The 14,684-nt window shown below is 48.2% G+C and overlaps 1 protein-coding gene across 4 annotated transcripts in view; it reads left to right on the top strand.

Annotated features, from left to right (window-relative positions):
• GPS2 (G protein pathway suppressor 2) overlaps positions 1 to 14,476 on the top strand; it is a 46,009-nt gene extending 31,533 nt beyond the window's left edge. For 3 of the 4 annotated variants that reach the window (XM_073623496.1, XM_073623495.1, XM_073623497.1), the window contains 5 exons: positions 16 to 102; positions 2,432 to 2,511; positions 6,302 to 6,394; positions 12,646 to 12,729; positions 12,816 to 14,476. In XM_073623496.1, the coding sequence (XP_073479597.1) occupies positions 16 to 102; positions 2,432 to 2,511; positions 6,302 to 6,394; positions 12,646 to 12,729; positions 12,816 to 12,899 (428 nt within the window). In that variant the 3' untranslated portion in view covers positions 12,900 to 14,476. The remainder of the gene's footprint in view (positions 1 to 15; positions 103 to 2,431; positions 2,512 to 6,301; positions 6,395 to 12,645; positions 12,730 to 12,815) is intronic. The other variant, XM_073623498.1, reaches the window with a different exon arrangement.
• The last annotated feature ends 208 nt before the right edge of the window (positions 14,477 to 14,684 follow it).

Consider the following 14,684-nt stretch of genomic DNA (forward strand, 5'->3'; position numbering starts at 1 on the left):
CCTTTTCTCTTGTAGGTCCTTCTGCTTTCCCCACCATGCAGTACCTGTCCCACCAGCAGCAAGGATATGCAGTCCATGGTCATTATACTGGAGCTCATGCAGGTTCGACCTTCTGTCACTTTCTATACACCCCATCCCCCCCCTCAGTCTCATTGCCATTGCCCTGCTAGGTACATCAATAACACTCCTCGCTCCGACCTTCTCACCTAGAGATGTTTGTAGAACCTTTCCCTCAACAGCCATCATGATTGTCCTGCATAAGATGTAGGTAGAACTCCCCTCCCCCAGCCCCATAACCATTGGTATATAGGTAGGACTCCCCTCCCCCAACACCATAACCATTGTCCATATATGGGTAGGACTCCCCTCCCCCAACACCATAACCATTGTCCATATATGGGTAGAACTCCCCTCCCCCAGCCCCATAACCATTGTCCATATATAGGTAGAACTCCCCTCCCCCAGCCCCATAACCATTGTCCATATATAGGTAGAACTCCCCTCCCCCAGCCCCAAAACCATTGTCCATATATAGGTAGAACCCCCCAGCCCCATAACCATTGTCCATATATAGGTAGAACCCCCCAGCCCCATAACCATTGTCCATATATAGGTAGAACTCCCCTCCCCCAGCCCCATAACCATTGTCCATATATAGGTAGAACTCCCCTCCCCAGCCCCATAACCATTGTCCATATATAGGTAGAACCCCCCAGCCCCATAACCATTGTCCATATATAGGTAGAACTCCCCAGCCCCATAACCATTGTCCATATATAGGTAGGACTCCCCTCCCCCAACACCATAACCATTGTCCATATATGGGTAGGACTCCCCTCCCCCAACACCATAACCATTGTCCATATATGGGTAGGACTCCCCTCCCCCAACACCATAACCATTGTCCATATATGGGTAGGACTCCCCTCCCCCAGCCCCATAACCATTGTCCATATATAGGTAGAACTCCCCTCCCCCAGCCCCATAACCATTGTCCATATATAGGTAGAACTCCCCTCCCCCAGCCCCATAACCATTGTCCATATATAGGTAGAACTCCCCTCCCCCAGCCCCATAACCATTGTCCATATATAGGTAGAACCCCCCAGCCCCATAACCATTGTCCATATATAGGTAGAACTCCCCAGCCCCATAACCATTGTCCATATATAGGTAGGACTCCCCTCCCCCAACACCATAACCATTGTCCATATATAGGTAGAACTCCCCTCCCCCAGCCCCATAACCATTGTCCATATATAGGTAGAACTCCCCTCCCCCAGCCCCATAACCATTGTCCATATATAGGTAGAACCCCCCAGCCCCATAACCATTGTCCATATATAGGTAGAACTCCCCAGCCCCATAACCATTGTCCATATATAGGTAGAACTCCCCTCCCCCAGCCCAATAACCATTGTCCATATATAGGTAGAACTCCCCTCCCCCAGCCCAATAACCATTGTCCATATATAGGTAGAACTCCCCTCCCCCAGCCCCATAACCATTGTCCATATATAGGTAGAACTCCCCTCCCCCAGCCCCATAACCATTGTCCATATATAGGTAGAACTCCCCTCCCCCAGCCCCATAACCATTGTCCATATATAGGTAGAACTCCCCTCCCCCAGCCCCATAACCATTGTCCATATATAGGTAGAACTCCCCTTCCCCAACACCATAACCATTGTCCATATATAGGTAGAACTCTCCTCCCCCAACACCATAACCATTGTCTATATATAGGTAAAGACCCCCGTCTCCTAGACTTCGATCTCCTAGACTTCGATCCCCTGGACCCCTGTCTCCTAGACTTCGATCCCCTGGACCCCCGTCTCCTAGACTTCGATCTCCTAGACTCTGATTCCCTGGACCCCCGTCTCCTAGACTTCGATCTCCTAGACTCTGATTCCCTGGACCCCCGTCTCCTAGACTTTGATCTCTTAGACTCTGATCCCTTTGATCTGTTAGAGTCCGATCCCTTAGACTCCAATCCTTAGATTCCGTTCCCCTTATATTCCCATCCTTTAGTCGCCAATCCCTTCCTTTCTGATTTGTTTCTGATCCTGCCGACTTCAGACCCTTAGTCTCCGACTCTGATATCCTACACTCCCATCCCCTAGACTCTGAAACCCCCCCCCCCCCCGAGACTCCCATCCCCGAGACTCCAATATTTTAGTCTCCCATTTCTTCGATCTACTAGACTCCAATCCCTCAGACTCTGATCCCTTAAAGGCCAATCCCCTGGACCCCGTTCACTTAGACTCCGATCTCCCTGACTCCAGAACACAAGCAGCAGAGTGATATTGTGTATGTAAGGATCTGTCCTGTGTTTAGTATCTTGTCCTGCGCTCTCCAATGTGTGATTTCATTCCTTCTACTGCTGGATCCAGAAATCGGGCTGATTGTTCCCCTCTGTGTCCTCCTCCAGGGTTTATCCCTCCCAGCAGCGGTATTCCTCTCCAGAAGCAGCTTGAACACGCCAACCAGCAGTCTGGCTTCACCGATTCTGTGAGTAGCTCATATCTGTTTGTGTCATGATTGGTCACCTGCAGGGGGTCACAGTTCAATCATCACAATTCAATACGAATATATAATATATACCTATTATATGGCCAAGAGTATGGGGTCACCTGACCATCGCACCCATTATATGGCCAAGGGTATGGGGTCACATGACCATCGCACCCACTATATGTCCAAAAGTATGGAGTCACATAACCATCGCACCCACTATATGGCCCAAAGTATAAGGTCACCTGACCATCGCACCCACTATATGGCTAAAAGTATGTCAACCCCCTTCCAGATGATGGCGTTCAGGTGCCTCCAGTGAAGGGTTCTGGTAATACTCATCAGGTGTCTCTAGCAAAGGGTCCTGTTAGTACTCCAGGTGCCTCCAGTGAAGGGTCCTGGTAATACTCATCAGGTGTCTCTAGTGAAGGGTCCTGGTAATACTCCATCAGGTGTCTCTAGTGAAGGGTTCTGGTAATACTCCATCAGGTGTCTCTAGTGAAGGGTCCTGGTAATACTCATCAGGTGTCTCTAGTGAAGGGTCCTGGTAATATTCCATCAGGTGTCTCTAGTGAAGGGTCCTGGTAATACTCATCAGGTGTCTCTAGTGAAGGGTTCTGATAATACTCCATCAGGTGTCTCCGGTGAAGGGTCCTGGTATTATTCCATCAGGTGTGTCCAGTGAAGGGTCCTGGTATTATTCCATCAGGTGTGTCCAGTGAAGGGTCCTGGTAATATTCCATCAGGTGTCTCTAGTGAAGGGTCTTGGTAATACTCATCAGGTGTCTCTAGTGAAGGGTTCTGGTAATACTCATCAGGTGTCTCTAGTGAAGGGTTCTGGTAATACTCCATCAGGTGTCTCTAGTGAAGGGTTCTGGTAATACTCATCAGGTGTCTACAAGTGAAGGGTTCTGGTAATACTCCATCAGGTGTCTCCAGTGAAGGGTCCTGGTAATATTCCATCAGGTGTCTCTAGTGAAGGGTTCTAGTAATACTCCATCAGGTGCCTCCAGTGAAGGGTCCTGGTAGTACTCCAGGTGCCTCCAGTGAAGGGTCCTGGTAGTATTCCATCAGTTGTCTCCAGTGAAGGGTCCTGGTAATATTCCATCAGGTGTCTCCAGTGAAGGGGCCTGGTGGTAATCCATCAGGTGCCTCCAGTGAAAGGTCCTGGTAATACTCATCAGGTGTCTCTAGTGAAGGGTCCTGGTAATGCTCATCAGGTGTCTCCAGTGAAGGGTCCTTGTAATACTCCATCAGGTGTCTCTAGTGAAGGGTCCTGGTAATGCTCATCAGGTGTCTCTAGTGAAGGGTCCTGGTAATGCTCCATCGGGTGTCTCTCTAGTGAAGGGTCCTGGTAATATTCCATCAGGTGTCTCTAGTGAAGGGTCCTGGTAGCACTCCAGGTGCCTCCAGTGAAGGGTCCTGGTAATATTCCATCAGGTGTCTCTAGTGAAGGGGCCTGGTAGTACTCATCAGGTGTCTCTAGTGAAGGGTCCTGGTAATATTCCATCAGGTGTCTCTAGTGAAGGGTCCTGGTAATACTCATCAGGTGTCTCTAGTGAAGGGTCCTGGTAATACTCATCAGGTGTCTCTAGTGAAGGGTTCTGATAATACTCCATCAGGTGTCTCTAGTGAAGGGTTCTGATAATACTCCATCAGGTGTGTCCAGTGAAGGGTCCTGGTATTATTCCATCAGGTGTGTCCAGTGAAGGGTCCTGGTATTATTCCATCAGGTGTGTCCAGTGAAGGGTCCTGGTAATATTCCATCAGGTGTCTCTAGTGAAGGGTCTTGGTAATACTCATCAGGTGTCTCTAGTGAAGGGTTCTGGTAATACTCCATCAGGTGTCTCCAGTGAAGGGTCCTGGTATTATTCCATCAGGTGTGTCCAGTGAAGGGAACTGGTAATATTGCATCGGGTGTCTCTAGTGAAGGGTTCTGGTAATACTCATCAGGTGTCTCTAGTGAAGGGTTCTGGTAATACTCCATCAGGTGTCTCCAGTGAAGGGTCCTGGTAATACTCATCAGGTGTCTCTAGTGAAGGGTTCTGGTAATACTCATCAGGTGTCTCCAGTGAAGGGTCCTGGTAATATTCCATCAGGTGTCTCTAATGAAGGGTCCTTATAATACTCCATCAGGTGTCTCTAGTGAAGGGTCCTGGCAATACTCCATTGGATGTCTCCAGTGAAAGGTCCTGGTAATACTCCATCAGGTGTCTCTAGTGAAGGGTTCTAGTAATACTCCATCAGGTGCCTCCAGTGAAGGGTCCTGGTAGTACTCCAGGTGCCTCCAGTGAAGGGTCCTGGTAGTATTCCATCAGGTGTCTCTAGTGAAGGGTCCTGGTAATAATACTCCATCAGGTGTCTCCAGTGAAGGGGCCTGGTGGTAATCCATCAGGTGTCTCTAGTGAAGGGTCCTGGCAATACTCCATTGGATGTCTCCAGTGAAAGGTCCTGGTAATACTCCATCAGGTGTCTCTAGTGAAGGGTTCTAGTAATACTCCATCAGGTGCCTCCAGTGAAGGGTCCTGGTAGTACTCCAGGTGCCTCCAGTGAAGGGTCCTGGTAGTATTCCATCAGGTGTCTCTAGTGAAGGGTCCTGGTAATAATACTCCATCAGGTGTCTCCAGTGAAGGGGCCTGGTGGTAATCCATCAGGTGTCTCTAGTGAAGGGTCCTGGTAATACTCCATTGGATGTCTCCAGTGAAAGGTCCTGGTAATACTACATCAGGTGTCTCCAGTGAAGGGGCCTGGTAATAATCCATCAGGTGTCTCCAGTGAAAGGTCTTGGTAATACTCCATCAGGTGTCTCCAGTGAAGTGTCCTGGTAATACTCCATCAGATGTCTCCAGTGAAGGGTCCTGGTAATACTCCATCAGATGTCTCCAGTGAAGGGTTCTGGTAATACTCCATCAGGTGTCTCTCTAGTGAAGGGTCCTGGTAGTACTCCAGGTGCCTCCAGTGAAGTGTCCTGGTAATACTCCATCAGGTGTCTCCACTGGAGACATTATAGACAATTGTGCTCTTCCAGCTCTGTGGTAACAGTTTGATGAAGACCCTTTGCTGTTCCACTATGACTGTGCCCCCTCATGTGTACAAAGCCAGCTCCATAAAGACATGGTGTGACCATGACCTCCATGTTCTGGAATGGAAGGTCTAGTGAGCTTCCCTTCTCTTGGGTAATACAAGGTAATAGACAACTGTCTGGTATTGGTCAGGTATGCGCAGGTTGTTGGCCATCAAGTGTATTGGTGGCATGGTGGAGTATACGCTTGGTGGCACACAAGTATCACAAGGGGGATCTCTGGACCTATGGCCTTATCCTAATTTATAGCTCTATTCCTCAGCTCACATCCGTCCTGTGGTGACCTCTCAGGGGGGTTTTCACCAGAACCTTTGTGGTGCAAATGTACAGATAAACTAGGACATCACATCACACTTTTCAACAGAGTTAAGTGCTGTTTATTGTCTCCACAAACCCCAATGGGGATGCCTCTTCCCTGCCGGAGGAGGATTGCCCCGGGGTGGTGGTAGCTGTTTGGTCTGAGGTCAGTAGTGGGGGTTATTGATGAGATAAGGAGGGCAAGCACAGCTATTTATCTACATTTTGCTGCAGCACATCTCCGTTTCCCCCGGTGATGAGCACAGCCATTAGAAAATGCTGGATGACAGTACCCCGGGGAGGGGGGAGGGTACATCGCCGTCCTCACAGGGCGGAGTCATATTTATTCATACTTCTGAACAATGTCTGGATGAGGATGTGCCCTGACCAGCTTGTGTTTTATTGTAGTCTACCCTCCGCCCCATGCACCCCCAGGCTCTACACCCCACCCAGACTCTCCTCACCGCACCTCAGATAGCTGTGCCCATGCAAACTGCCAAGGTAAGACTCCGCAAAAGCCGAGTAACACGCCACCTGCAGGTGTTTTCCCTGTACTCGTCTCCTCTCCTCCCACCTCTCCAACTTACCTCATCTCTCTTCTAACCTCTTCCATTTATCCTCCTCTTTCCTCACCGCTTCCATTTATCCTCATCTTTCCTCACCTCTTCCATTTATCCTCATCTCTCCTCACCTCTTCCATTCATCCTCATCTCTCCTCACCTCTTCCATTCATCCTCCTCTCTCCTCACCTCTTCCATTCATCCTCCTCTTTCCTCACCTCTTCCATTTATCCTCATCTTTCCTCACCTCTTCCATGTATCCTCATCTCTTCCATTGATCCTCATCTCTCTTCTCCTCACCTCTTCCATTGATCCTCATCTCTCTTCTCCTCACCTCTTCCATTGATCCTCATCTCTCTTCTCCTCACCTCTTCCATTGATCCTCATCTCTCTTCTCCTCACCTCTTCCATTGATCCTCATCTCTCTTCTCCTCACCTCTTCCATTGATCCTCATCTCTCTTCTCCTCACCTCTTCCATTGATCCTCATCTCTCTTCTCCTCACCTCTTCCATTGATCCTCATCTCTCTTCTCCTCACCTCTTCCATTGATCCTCATCTCTCTTCTCCTCACCTCTTCCATTGATCCTCATCTCTCTTCTCCTCACCTCTTCCATTGATCCTCATCTCTCTTCTCCTCACCTCTTCCATTGATCCTCATCTCTCTTCTCCTCACCTCTTCCATTGATCCTCATCTCTCTTCTCCTCACCTCTTCCATTGATCCTCATCTCTCTTCTCCTCACCTCTTCCATTGATCCTCATCTCTCTTCTCCTCACCTCTTCCATTGATCCTCATCTCTCTTCTCCTCACCTCTTCCATTGATCCTCATCTCTCTTCTCCTCACCTCTTCCATTGATCCTCATCTCTCTTCTCCTCACCTCTTCCATTGATCCTCATCTCTCTTCTCCTCACCTCTTCCATTGATCCTCATCTCTCTTCTCCTCACCTCTTCCATTGATCCTCATCTCTCTTCTCCTCACCTCTTCCATCGATCCTCATCTCTCTTCTCCTCACCTCCTCCTCCTCCTCCCCCCCCCTCACCTGTCCTGTGTCCATCTTCCCTAACCCTACACCGCAGGGTGTCTTAGATATTCACGACTACTTGGGTTATGCTGCCACCTTCAGGTGAATGGACACTGACAAAAAAAGGTGGGGTTCCCCAAACCCCTCCCACCTCAACTAAACCCCAGTTTTTTGCCATCCTGCAGTTTTTTGGGTCCCTAAGTGATGGATGTGTTGGGGACGTCTCTCTGAAGATCCCTTTCTGTGGCTGGTAGTCCCCTGTTTTCATGGTCTATTCTGCACCCCCTTACTGGGGAAAGGCTTAATCCTGATCAGTCACCTACAGCCCTGGGGGCCCGGAGGGGCGGTACCTTGACCCTGCATGCAAGAACAGGCATGGCCTGTTGCAGTTTGCATTGAATTCTGCAGACGGCCATCTCTGGCGTCACCAGTATCTGGTGACCTCGCTGGCATGGTGCTATAGAAGTCCACTCCAGGACAGAACTGGAATGGAATGCCTGGGGTGTAGATGTGGGTGCTCTTCTTCCCCTCCCCTCCTTTTGTGTGTTATGAGGTGTCAGAGGAACATCTTCTGGATGAGGAGACAGATGTTGAGGTTTGAGCGTCTTCTTTGGATGAGTCCTTTCAGGAAGAGTCTTAGGGTGTCCGGGCTGTTTCAGATGCAAAGGACAACAGCTTACAAACTCATCCTGGTTCTGCTTCAGCTTCCAGAGTCCTCCTCTCCCATAGACACTGGATTTGGGTCCTGGTGGTGGCTGTCTACCAATCCTAGATCTTTTCATGTGCATCCTTATTTGTAGGAACTGATGTATGCTCATTGGGCTCACCTGGGGAAGTGTTCGCTCACATCAGTAGCACCCCATGGAAGAGGAATTCCTACTTGCATACGACTCTGACGGTCCTGGTCTTTAAAAACACCACTGATAAGAGGTGACAGGCCCTCTTTTAAGTGGTCCTTTCCTCTTGTGGGAGTAGCTCTGCAGCTGGAGGTGGGAATTTGTCAAGCCCTCAAAGTTTGGGCAAAGCATAGGCTATGTTCCAGAGAATCGGACCCAGGTGATCCTGCCATTTGGCAATTCCTGGTGGATTTTCTGAGAGCCTTAAGGCCGTTGGAAGGCTCCATATGGCCACTTTCCAGGTTGGGCACTATGTCTGTCCATATGAGTAGGATCCAATGGCTCAAGTGCTGGTTGGTAGAACTTCTCTTCAAGAAGCAACTTGAGAGCCTGCCCTGTTAATGCCTTCATTCAGAAGGTGACTTTGATGAATTGAATGCTGTTACTCCAGAAGAAAGCAAAATTAACAAATCAGAAACCGGTTCCCCCTTTGTAATCCAAGACCTCCTTTTGTAAGTAGAAAGGCAAAAGCTCTAAGCAAAAGCCTACATTACAATTCCTTGAGAAGATCTGGAATCCCATGTCCTCTGGGTTCAGAGGCAGATCCCCTTCATAGTAAAGGGACGCCCCCACTCAGTGGGGGGATGTCTATTGCCTTTCTCAGTGATTTGGCTGGCTCTCCTATACTGCTCTGTCTACCATCGGGGTCTCCCTGTCAGGGTGCAGTCTGACAATGCCACGGTTGTAGCATACATCAACCATCAAGAAGTTACGCTGCACAAGAAGTGAACCTGATCTTGTCCTGGGCTTCACGTTCTGGCCCTCTCTGCTCGACATGTACACATTCCTGGGGTGGAAAATTACCAGTAGGATTTCCTTAGCCTTCCACAACTGAATCCAGGAGAATAGGCCCTTCACTTGGAGTTGTTTGCAGTGGGGGATGCTGAAGTGGAGATGAAGATCTCTTGGTGTAGATATTCCACAACAAGCTGGACAGGTTTGTGTCCTGGACCAGGGATCCTCAGGCATTTGGGGTGGATGCCCTGGTGACTCCTTGTCATCAGTTGTCCCTGATCTATGCCTTTGCTGCTTCTTCCTCATCTGTTAATAAGGATTGGGTTGGAGGGCACTCTGGTGATTCTGATTTACACTAGTGTGGTCAAGAAGATTGCAGTATGCAGGCATCATCAATCTCTTGCCAAACCAGCCCTGGGTTCCTCCAGATCAGCCATATTTGCTGTCCCATCCTCCATCTTGCTTTAGTCACTTTTTTTGGCTGTTGATGGCCAAGTGCTAAGGGACAGGGAGTTTCTGATCCTGTGATTCCCACCTTCCTCAGGGCTAGAAAGTTGACCTTCAGGAAGGTGTGCCGTCATACATGGAAGGCCTATTTTGCCTGGTGTGAGACTAGTAAATGTTTATCCCTAAAGGTCTGGAGATGAGATGCTTCTGGCCTTAGGTACCATCATGGGGCATGACCCATTATGTCATTCTTTGGTAGAATCCTTTTGTGTAGGGTGTCACATGGATTGCTCGGCCTGTGCAGGCCCCTTTGACTCCGTGGGACCTTAAAGGGGTGGCAAACCCTGGGGGGGGGGGGGGGGGGGGGGGGGTAGGGCCAAGTCCTGCTGTCTGTGTCAGCAGGACTTGGGAGCGTGCCCACATGGAAAGTGGCTCTCTGTGGGGGCACTCGATGAAGAGGAGGAGCCAGGAGCGCCGTTGGGGAACCCCAGAAAAGAAGGATCGGGGCCGCTCTATGCAAAATCCTTGCACAGCGCAGGTAAGTATAGCATAACATGTTTGTAAAGCTTTGTGTGTTTTTTTTTTTTTTTTTTGTTGTTTTTTTTTAAATAATCACTTTAAAGGGTAACTCCACTTTTGTGGGGGAGAAAAAAATAATTTATATATTATTTATTTATTATACAATTGCTACACAAGTCATTTTGTAATTGAATGTTATTAAAAACGACCTTTCCCTTTCACTCTGCAGCCGCTGTAATTTTCTGTAAAATCCAGTATGGCCGCCTGGAGGCTTCTGTACACACATGGTGTACAGAACGCCCCCCAGAAATGTTATCTCCTGCTTATGTGATTGGCTCACTGGTTTTGGCTCACTGAGTCAGATTTTAGGCATCCCCTGCAAAAAAATGTAATTTTTGATGAGATGCTTCCAAAGGGAAATCGGGTCTAAAGGGAGGCAGACCCTGCCACTTTCCTCATTAGAGCCCTGCAGGTGCAGCAGCTAACTGATCATTATAAGGTCACTCCCATTCACTCTGCACATTGCACATGTACAAAGACACAACTATTTCTTCACAATAACAAAAGGTAGAAATCTGCAACACCGTTTGTTAAATTCCTGAGACGTATATCGATCACCCGGGGGGAGATCTCATTTGGTCTTGTCTGTTCTACAGACTTTTCCATTGGAGTCTCTGTGAAGGATTTTTTTTGGTGCTTCTTACTCGTAATGTTGTCTTTTTTTGGTTGCCTTTACAGAGCTGGATGTGCTTTCCCGATTCTTCACAAGTATAAGGTGGTGCCGAGGCCTCAGGCATTTCTTTTCACCAAAGGTGGTTTCCTTGTCCCACGGAATCAGGACATTGTGTTGTCATGTTTTTTCCTAATCCGTAGAAGGTTCTTCACTCACTGAACGTTGTCCAGGTTTCTCTGAAGTCTACAGTTTTCTTTCAGTAGTTTGAGTCCCTGTTCTACCTTAATGCCCTTCCAAGGGTTACGTTACTTTTTGATTCACTATTTCTAGGTGGATTTGTCATCTCATTTGTCAGGCCTATGGCCTCAAGAGCAAGGTTTCTCCCCTCCTAGTGGAGGAGTGTCTTTGCTTCCTGGCCTATAGCATCAAGCTTCTGTTCAAGTTTGTAAGGCTGCTTCCCAGCCTTCTCTGCACACGTTTACCAAGTTCCACCAGGTAGATGTTCGTGGCTCTGTGGACACCAGTTTTGGGTGAAAGGTCTTACAGATGTCTCTGTAGTGGGGTTCCCTCTTTCTTTCGAGACATCTTAAGTAGTTATGAATATGAAGACACCCCGTTTCCAGTGATGTATGATTAAGAAATTAGGATTTTTGGTTTACCTGTCAAATCCTTTTCTTGCAATACATCGCAGGACACGGATATCTCTCCACTATTTCGCCAGTGTCTAGTCACCTGAAGGTTGCACCATAACCCAATCAGCCATGAATATGATGTATAGATAAAGCAAAAATTGTAATTATTCTTTCTCCTCCTGACCCCTCCCCTCTTCATCTTTCTCCCCCTCCCCTCTTCATCTTTCTCCCCCTCACCTCTCCTGCCTTTATTCAGCTTTCTTCTCATTACTTCTCTTGTCTCCCTTTTTATCTTTCTCCTCCTCACCTTTCCCTCTCCATCTTTCTCGTCCTTCTCTCTCCTCTCTTCAGCTTTCTCCTTCTTACCTCTTCCTTTACCTATCTCCTCCTCCTCACCCCTCTACTCTTTTTATCTTTCTCCTCCTCCCCTCCTATATCTCTCTTCATCTTTCTCCTGAACGCTTTCACGCCTTTCTTTTATCTTTCTCCTCAACTCTCCTGTCTGCCTTCATCTTTCTCCTCAACTCTCCCGTCTGCCTTCATCTTTCTCCTCAACTCTCCCGTCTGCCTTCATCTTTCTTCTCAACTCTCCCGTCTGCCTTCATCTTTCTCCTCAACTCTCCCGTCTGCCTTCATCTTTCTCCTCAACTCTCCCGTCTGCCTTCATCTTTCTCCTCAACTCTCCCGTCTGCCTTCATCTTTCTCCTCAACTCTCCCGTCTGCCTTCATCTTTCTCCTCAACTCTCCCGTCTGCCTTCATCTTTCTCCTCAACTCTCCCGTCTGCCTTCATCTTTCTCCTCAACTCTCCCGTCTGCCTTCATCTTTCTCCTCAACTCTCCCGTCTGCCTTCATCTTTCTCCTCAACTCTCCCGTCTGCCTTCATCTTTCTCCTCAACTCTCCCGTCTGCCTTCATCTTTCTCCTCAACTCTCCCGTCTGCCTTCATCTTTCTCCTCAACCCTCCCGTCTGTCTTCATCTATCTCCTCAACTCTCCCGTCTGCCTTCATCTATCTCCTCAACTCTCCCGTCTGCCTTCATCTTTCTCCTCAACCCTCCCGTCTGCCTTCATCTTTCTCCTCAACCCTCCCGTCTGCCTTCATCTTTCTCCTCAACCCTCCCGTCTGTCTTCATCTTTCTCCTCAACGCTCCCGTCTGTCTTCATCTTTCTCCTCCTCTCTCTGCCTCTCTTCCTCGCCCCTCTCTCTGCCATCCCTCATCTTTCTCCTCCTCACCATCTCTCTTGATTTGTTTGTTCTCTGTTTGCAGTCAGCCTTGTCTTACACTCACCCTTCAAGGTCTGCTTCTCCTGGAGGGTACAGCCATGGGACTCCGCCTCAGCAGCCCCACACAGTAAGGGACCTCTCCAGCCTAAACTTTAGTGTTTAATTTTTTTTCAGGATTTCTTGATCTGTGTTTTCTCTGCTTTATTTCCTCAGTCTGGATTTCAGGCCTCTCCTCAGCAAACACCCCGTCTTCCATTCATGCAGCATGGACAGAATCAGCGCTTCTACCACAAGTAAACATCGGGGATCTCTTAATACTGACAAGAATGGTTTTCTAATAAGATTAAAGCCGGATTGGAAATATTCTTCCTCCTCTCACTATTTACAAATTCTTCGACAGTCTCACCTAAAGCTCTGTACCGCTTATTCTCAAATGACAACAGCGGTATGCTCTGCCCATACAGCAGTCTGAGGCCAGCACTGGAAAAGGTGTTGGAATGTAAAATTCTTAATCAAATTGGTTGGTGTGGGGCAGTACATATAGTTCATATTTTAGACTCTTTACTCAATGAGGCTTCTTATACTTTGTCTAAGTTCCAGACTGAAATAGCTTTTTCTCATTCTTCATTTCTCCATCTAACCTGACACCTCTGTCCTCCCTTCCTCGGGCCTCTGTCTAACATGACCCCTCTGTCCTTCCTCAGATCTCCATCTAAGACAACACCTCTGTCCTTCCTTCCTCAGATGTCCATCTAACCTGACACCTCTTTCCTCCCTTCCTCATACCTCCATCTATCCCTGCACCTTTGTCCCCCTTCCTCAGATCTCCATCTAACTCGACACCTCGGTCCTCCCTTCCTCAGATCTCCATCTAACCCGACACCTCTGTCCTACCTTCCTCAGATCTGAATCTAACTCGACACCTCTGTCCTCCCTTCCTCAGATTTAAATATTACTCGACACCTCTATCTTTCCTTCCTTAGATCTCCATCTAACTCGACACCTCTGTCCTTCCTTCCTCATATCTCCATCTAACCCTGCACCTTTGTCCCCCCTTCCTCAGATCTCCATCTAACCCAACACTTCTGTCCTCCCTTCCTTAGATCTCCATCTAACCCTGCACCTCTGTCCTTCCTTTCTCGGATCTCCATCTAACCCAACACTTCTGTCCTCCCTTCCTTAGATCTCCATCTAACCTGACACCTCTGTCCTTCCTTCCTCGGATCTCCATCTAACCCGACACCTTTGTCCCTCCTTCCCAAGATCTCCATCTAACGTGACACCTCTGTCCTCCCTTCCTCAGGCCTCTGTCTAATACAACCCCTCTGTCCTTCCTTCCTTCCTTAGATCTCCATCTAACCCAACACCTCTGTCCTCCCTTCCTTAGATCTCCATCTATCCCGACATCTTTGTCCCTCCTTCCCAAGATCTCCATCTAACGCGACACCTCTGTCCTCCCTTCCTCAGAAAGCCATCTCACCCGACCCCTCTGTCCTACCTTCCTCAGATCTCCATCTAACCCAACACCTCTGTCCTACCTTCCTCAGATCTGAATCTAACTCGACACCTCTGTCCTCCCTTCCTCAGATCTCTGTCTAACATGTTCCCTCTGTCCTTTCTTCCTCTCTCATGTTTTTCTTCCTTGTCCCAGTATCGTCACCCTATGTTTTTTTTGCCTTCCATACTTTTACGTTTCATTGCCAGCTTTCCTGTGTAAATAGTTATATGGAATAGTTTGCGTGAGATGGAAAGAACATATGTTTTATATAAAATAAGAAGTTTTATGACCTCCTACTAACTGAGTGTAATTGATGCGGCGTCATGGAACCCGCCTGTGGCATCTTGCTGTAATAAAATAAAAGCTGTTTATCATTTTTGGTGTCAGACTGATTTTTAGGATCTTTTTAGAGTATAATAGTGATTATCCGTCTTATAACCCCATCTGATTCCACTGCCTGAGAACTTTACCCTGGTACTGTGCCCTACCAGAGCGTCTCACGTTGTGTCCTGGTCAGGGTGGAGGAGCCATAGAAGAACGAGTGGTGGCACCTCTACTCATCCTTGGACCAATCTTCATCATTC

The sequence above is a fragment of the Aquarana catesbeiana genome, linkage group LG03, assembly GCF_042186555.1.
Source record: "Aquarana catesbeiana isolate 2022-GZ linkage group LG03, ASM4218655v1, whole genome shotgun sequence".
Classification (NCBI taxonomy): Eukaryota; Metazoa; Chordata; class Amphibia; order Anura; family Ranidae; genus Aquarana; species Aquarana catesbeiana.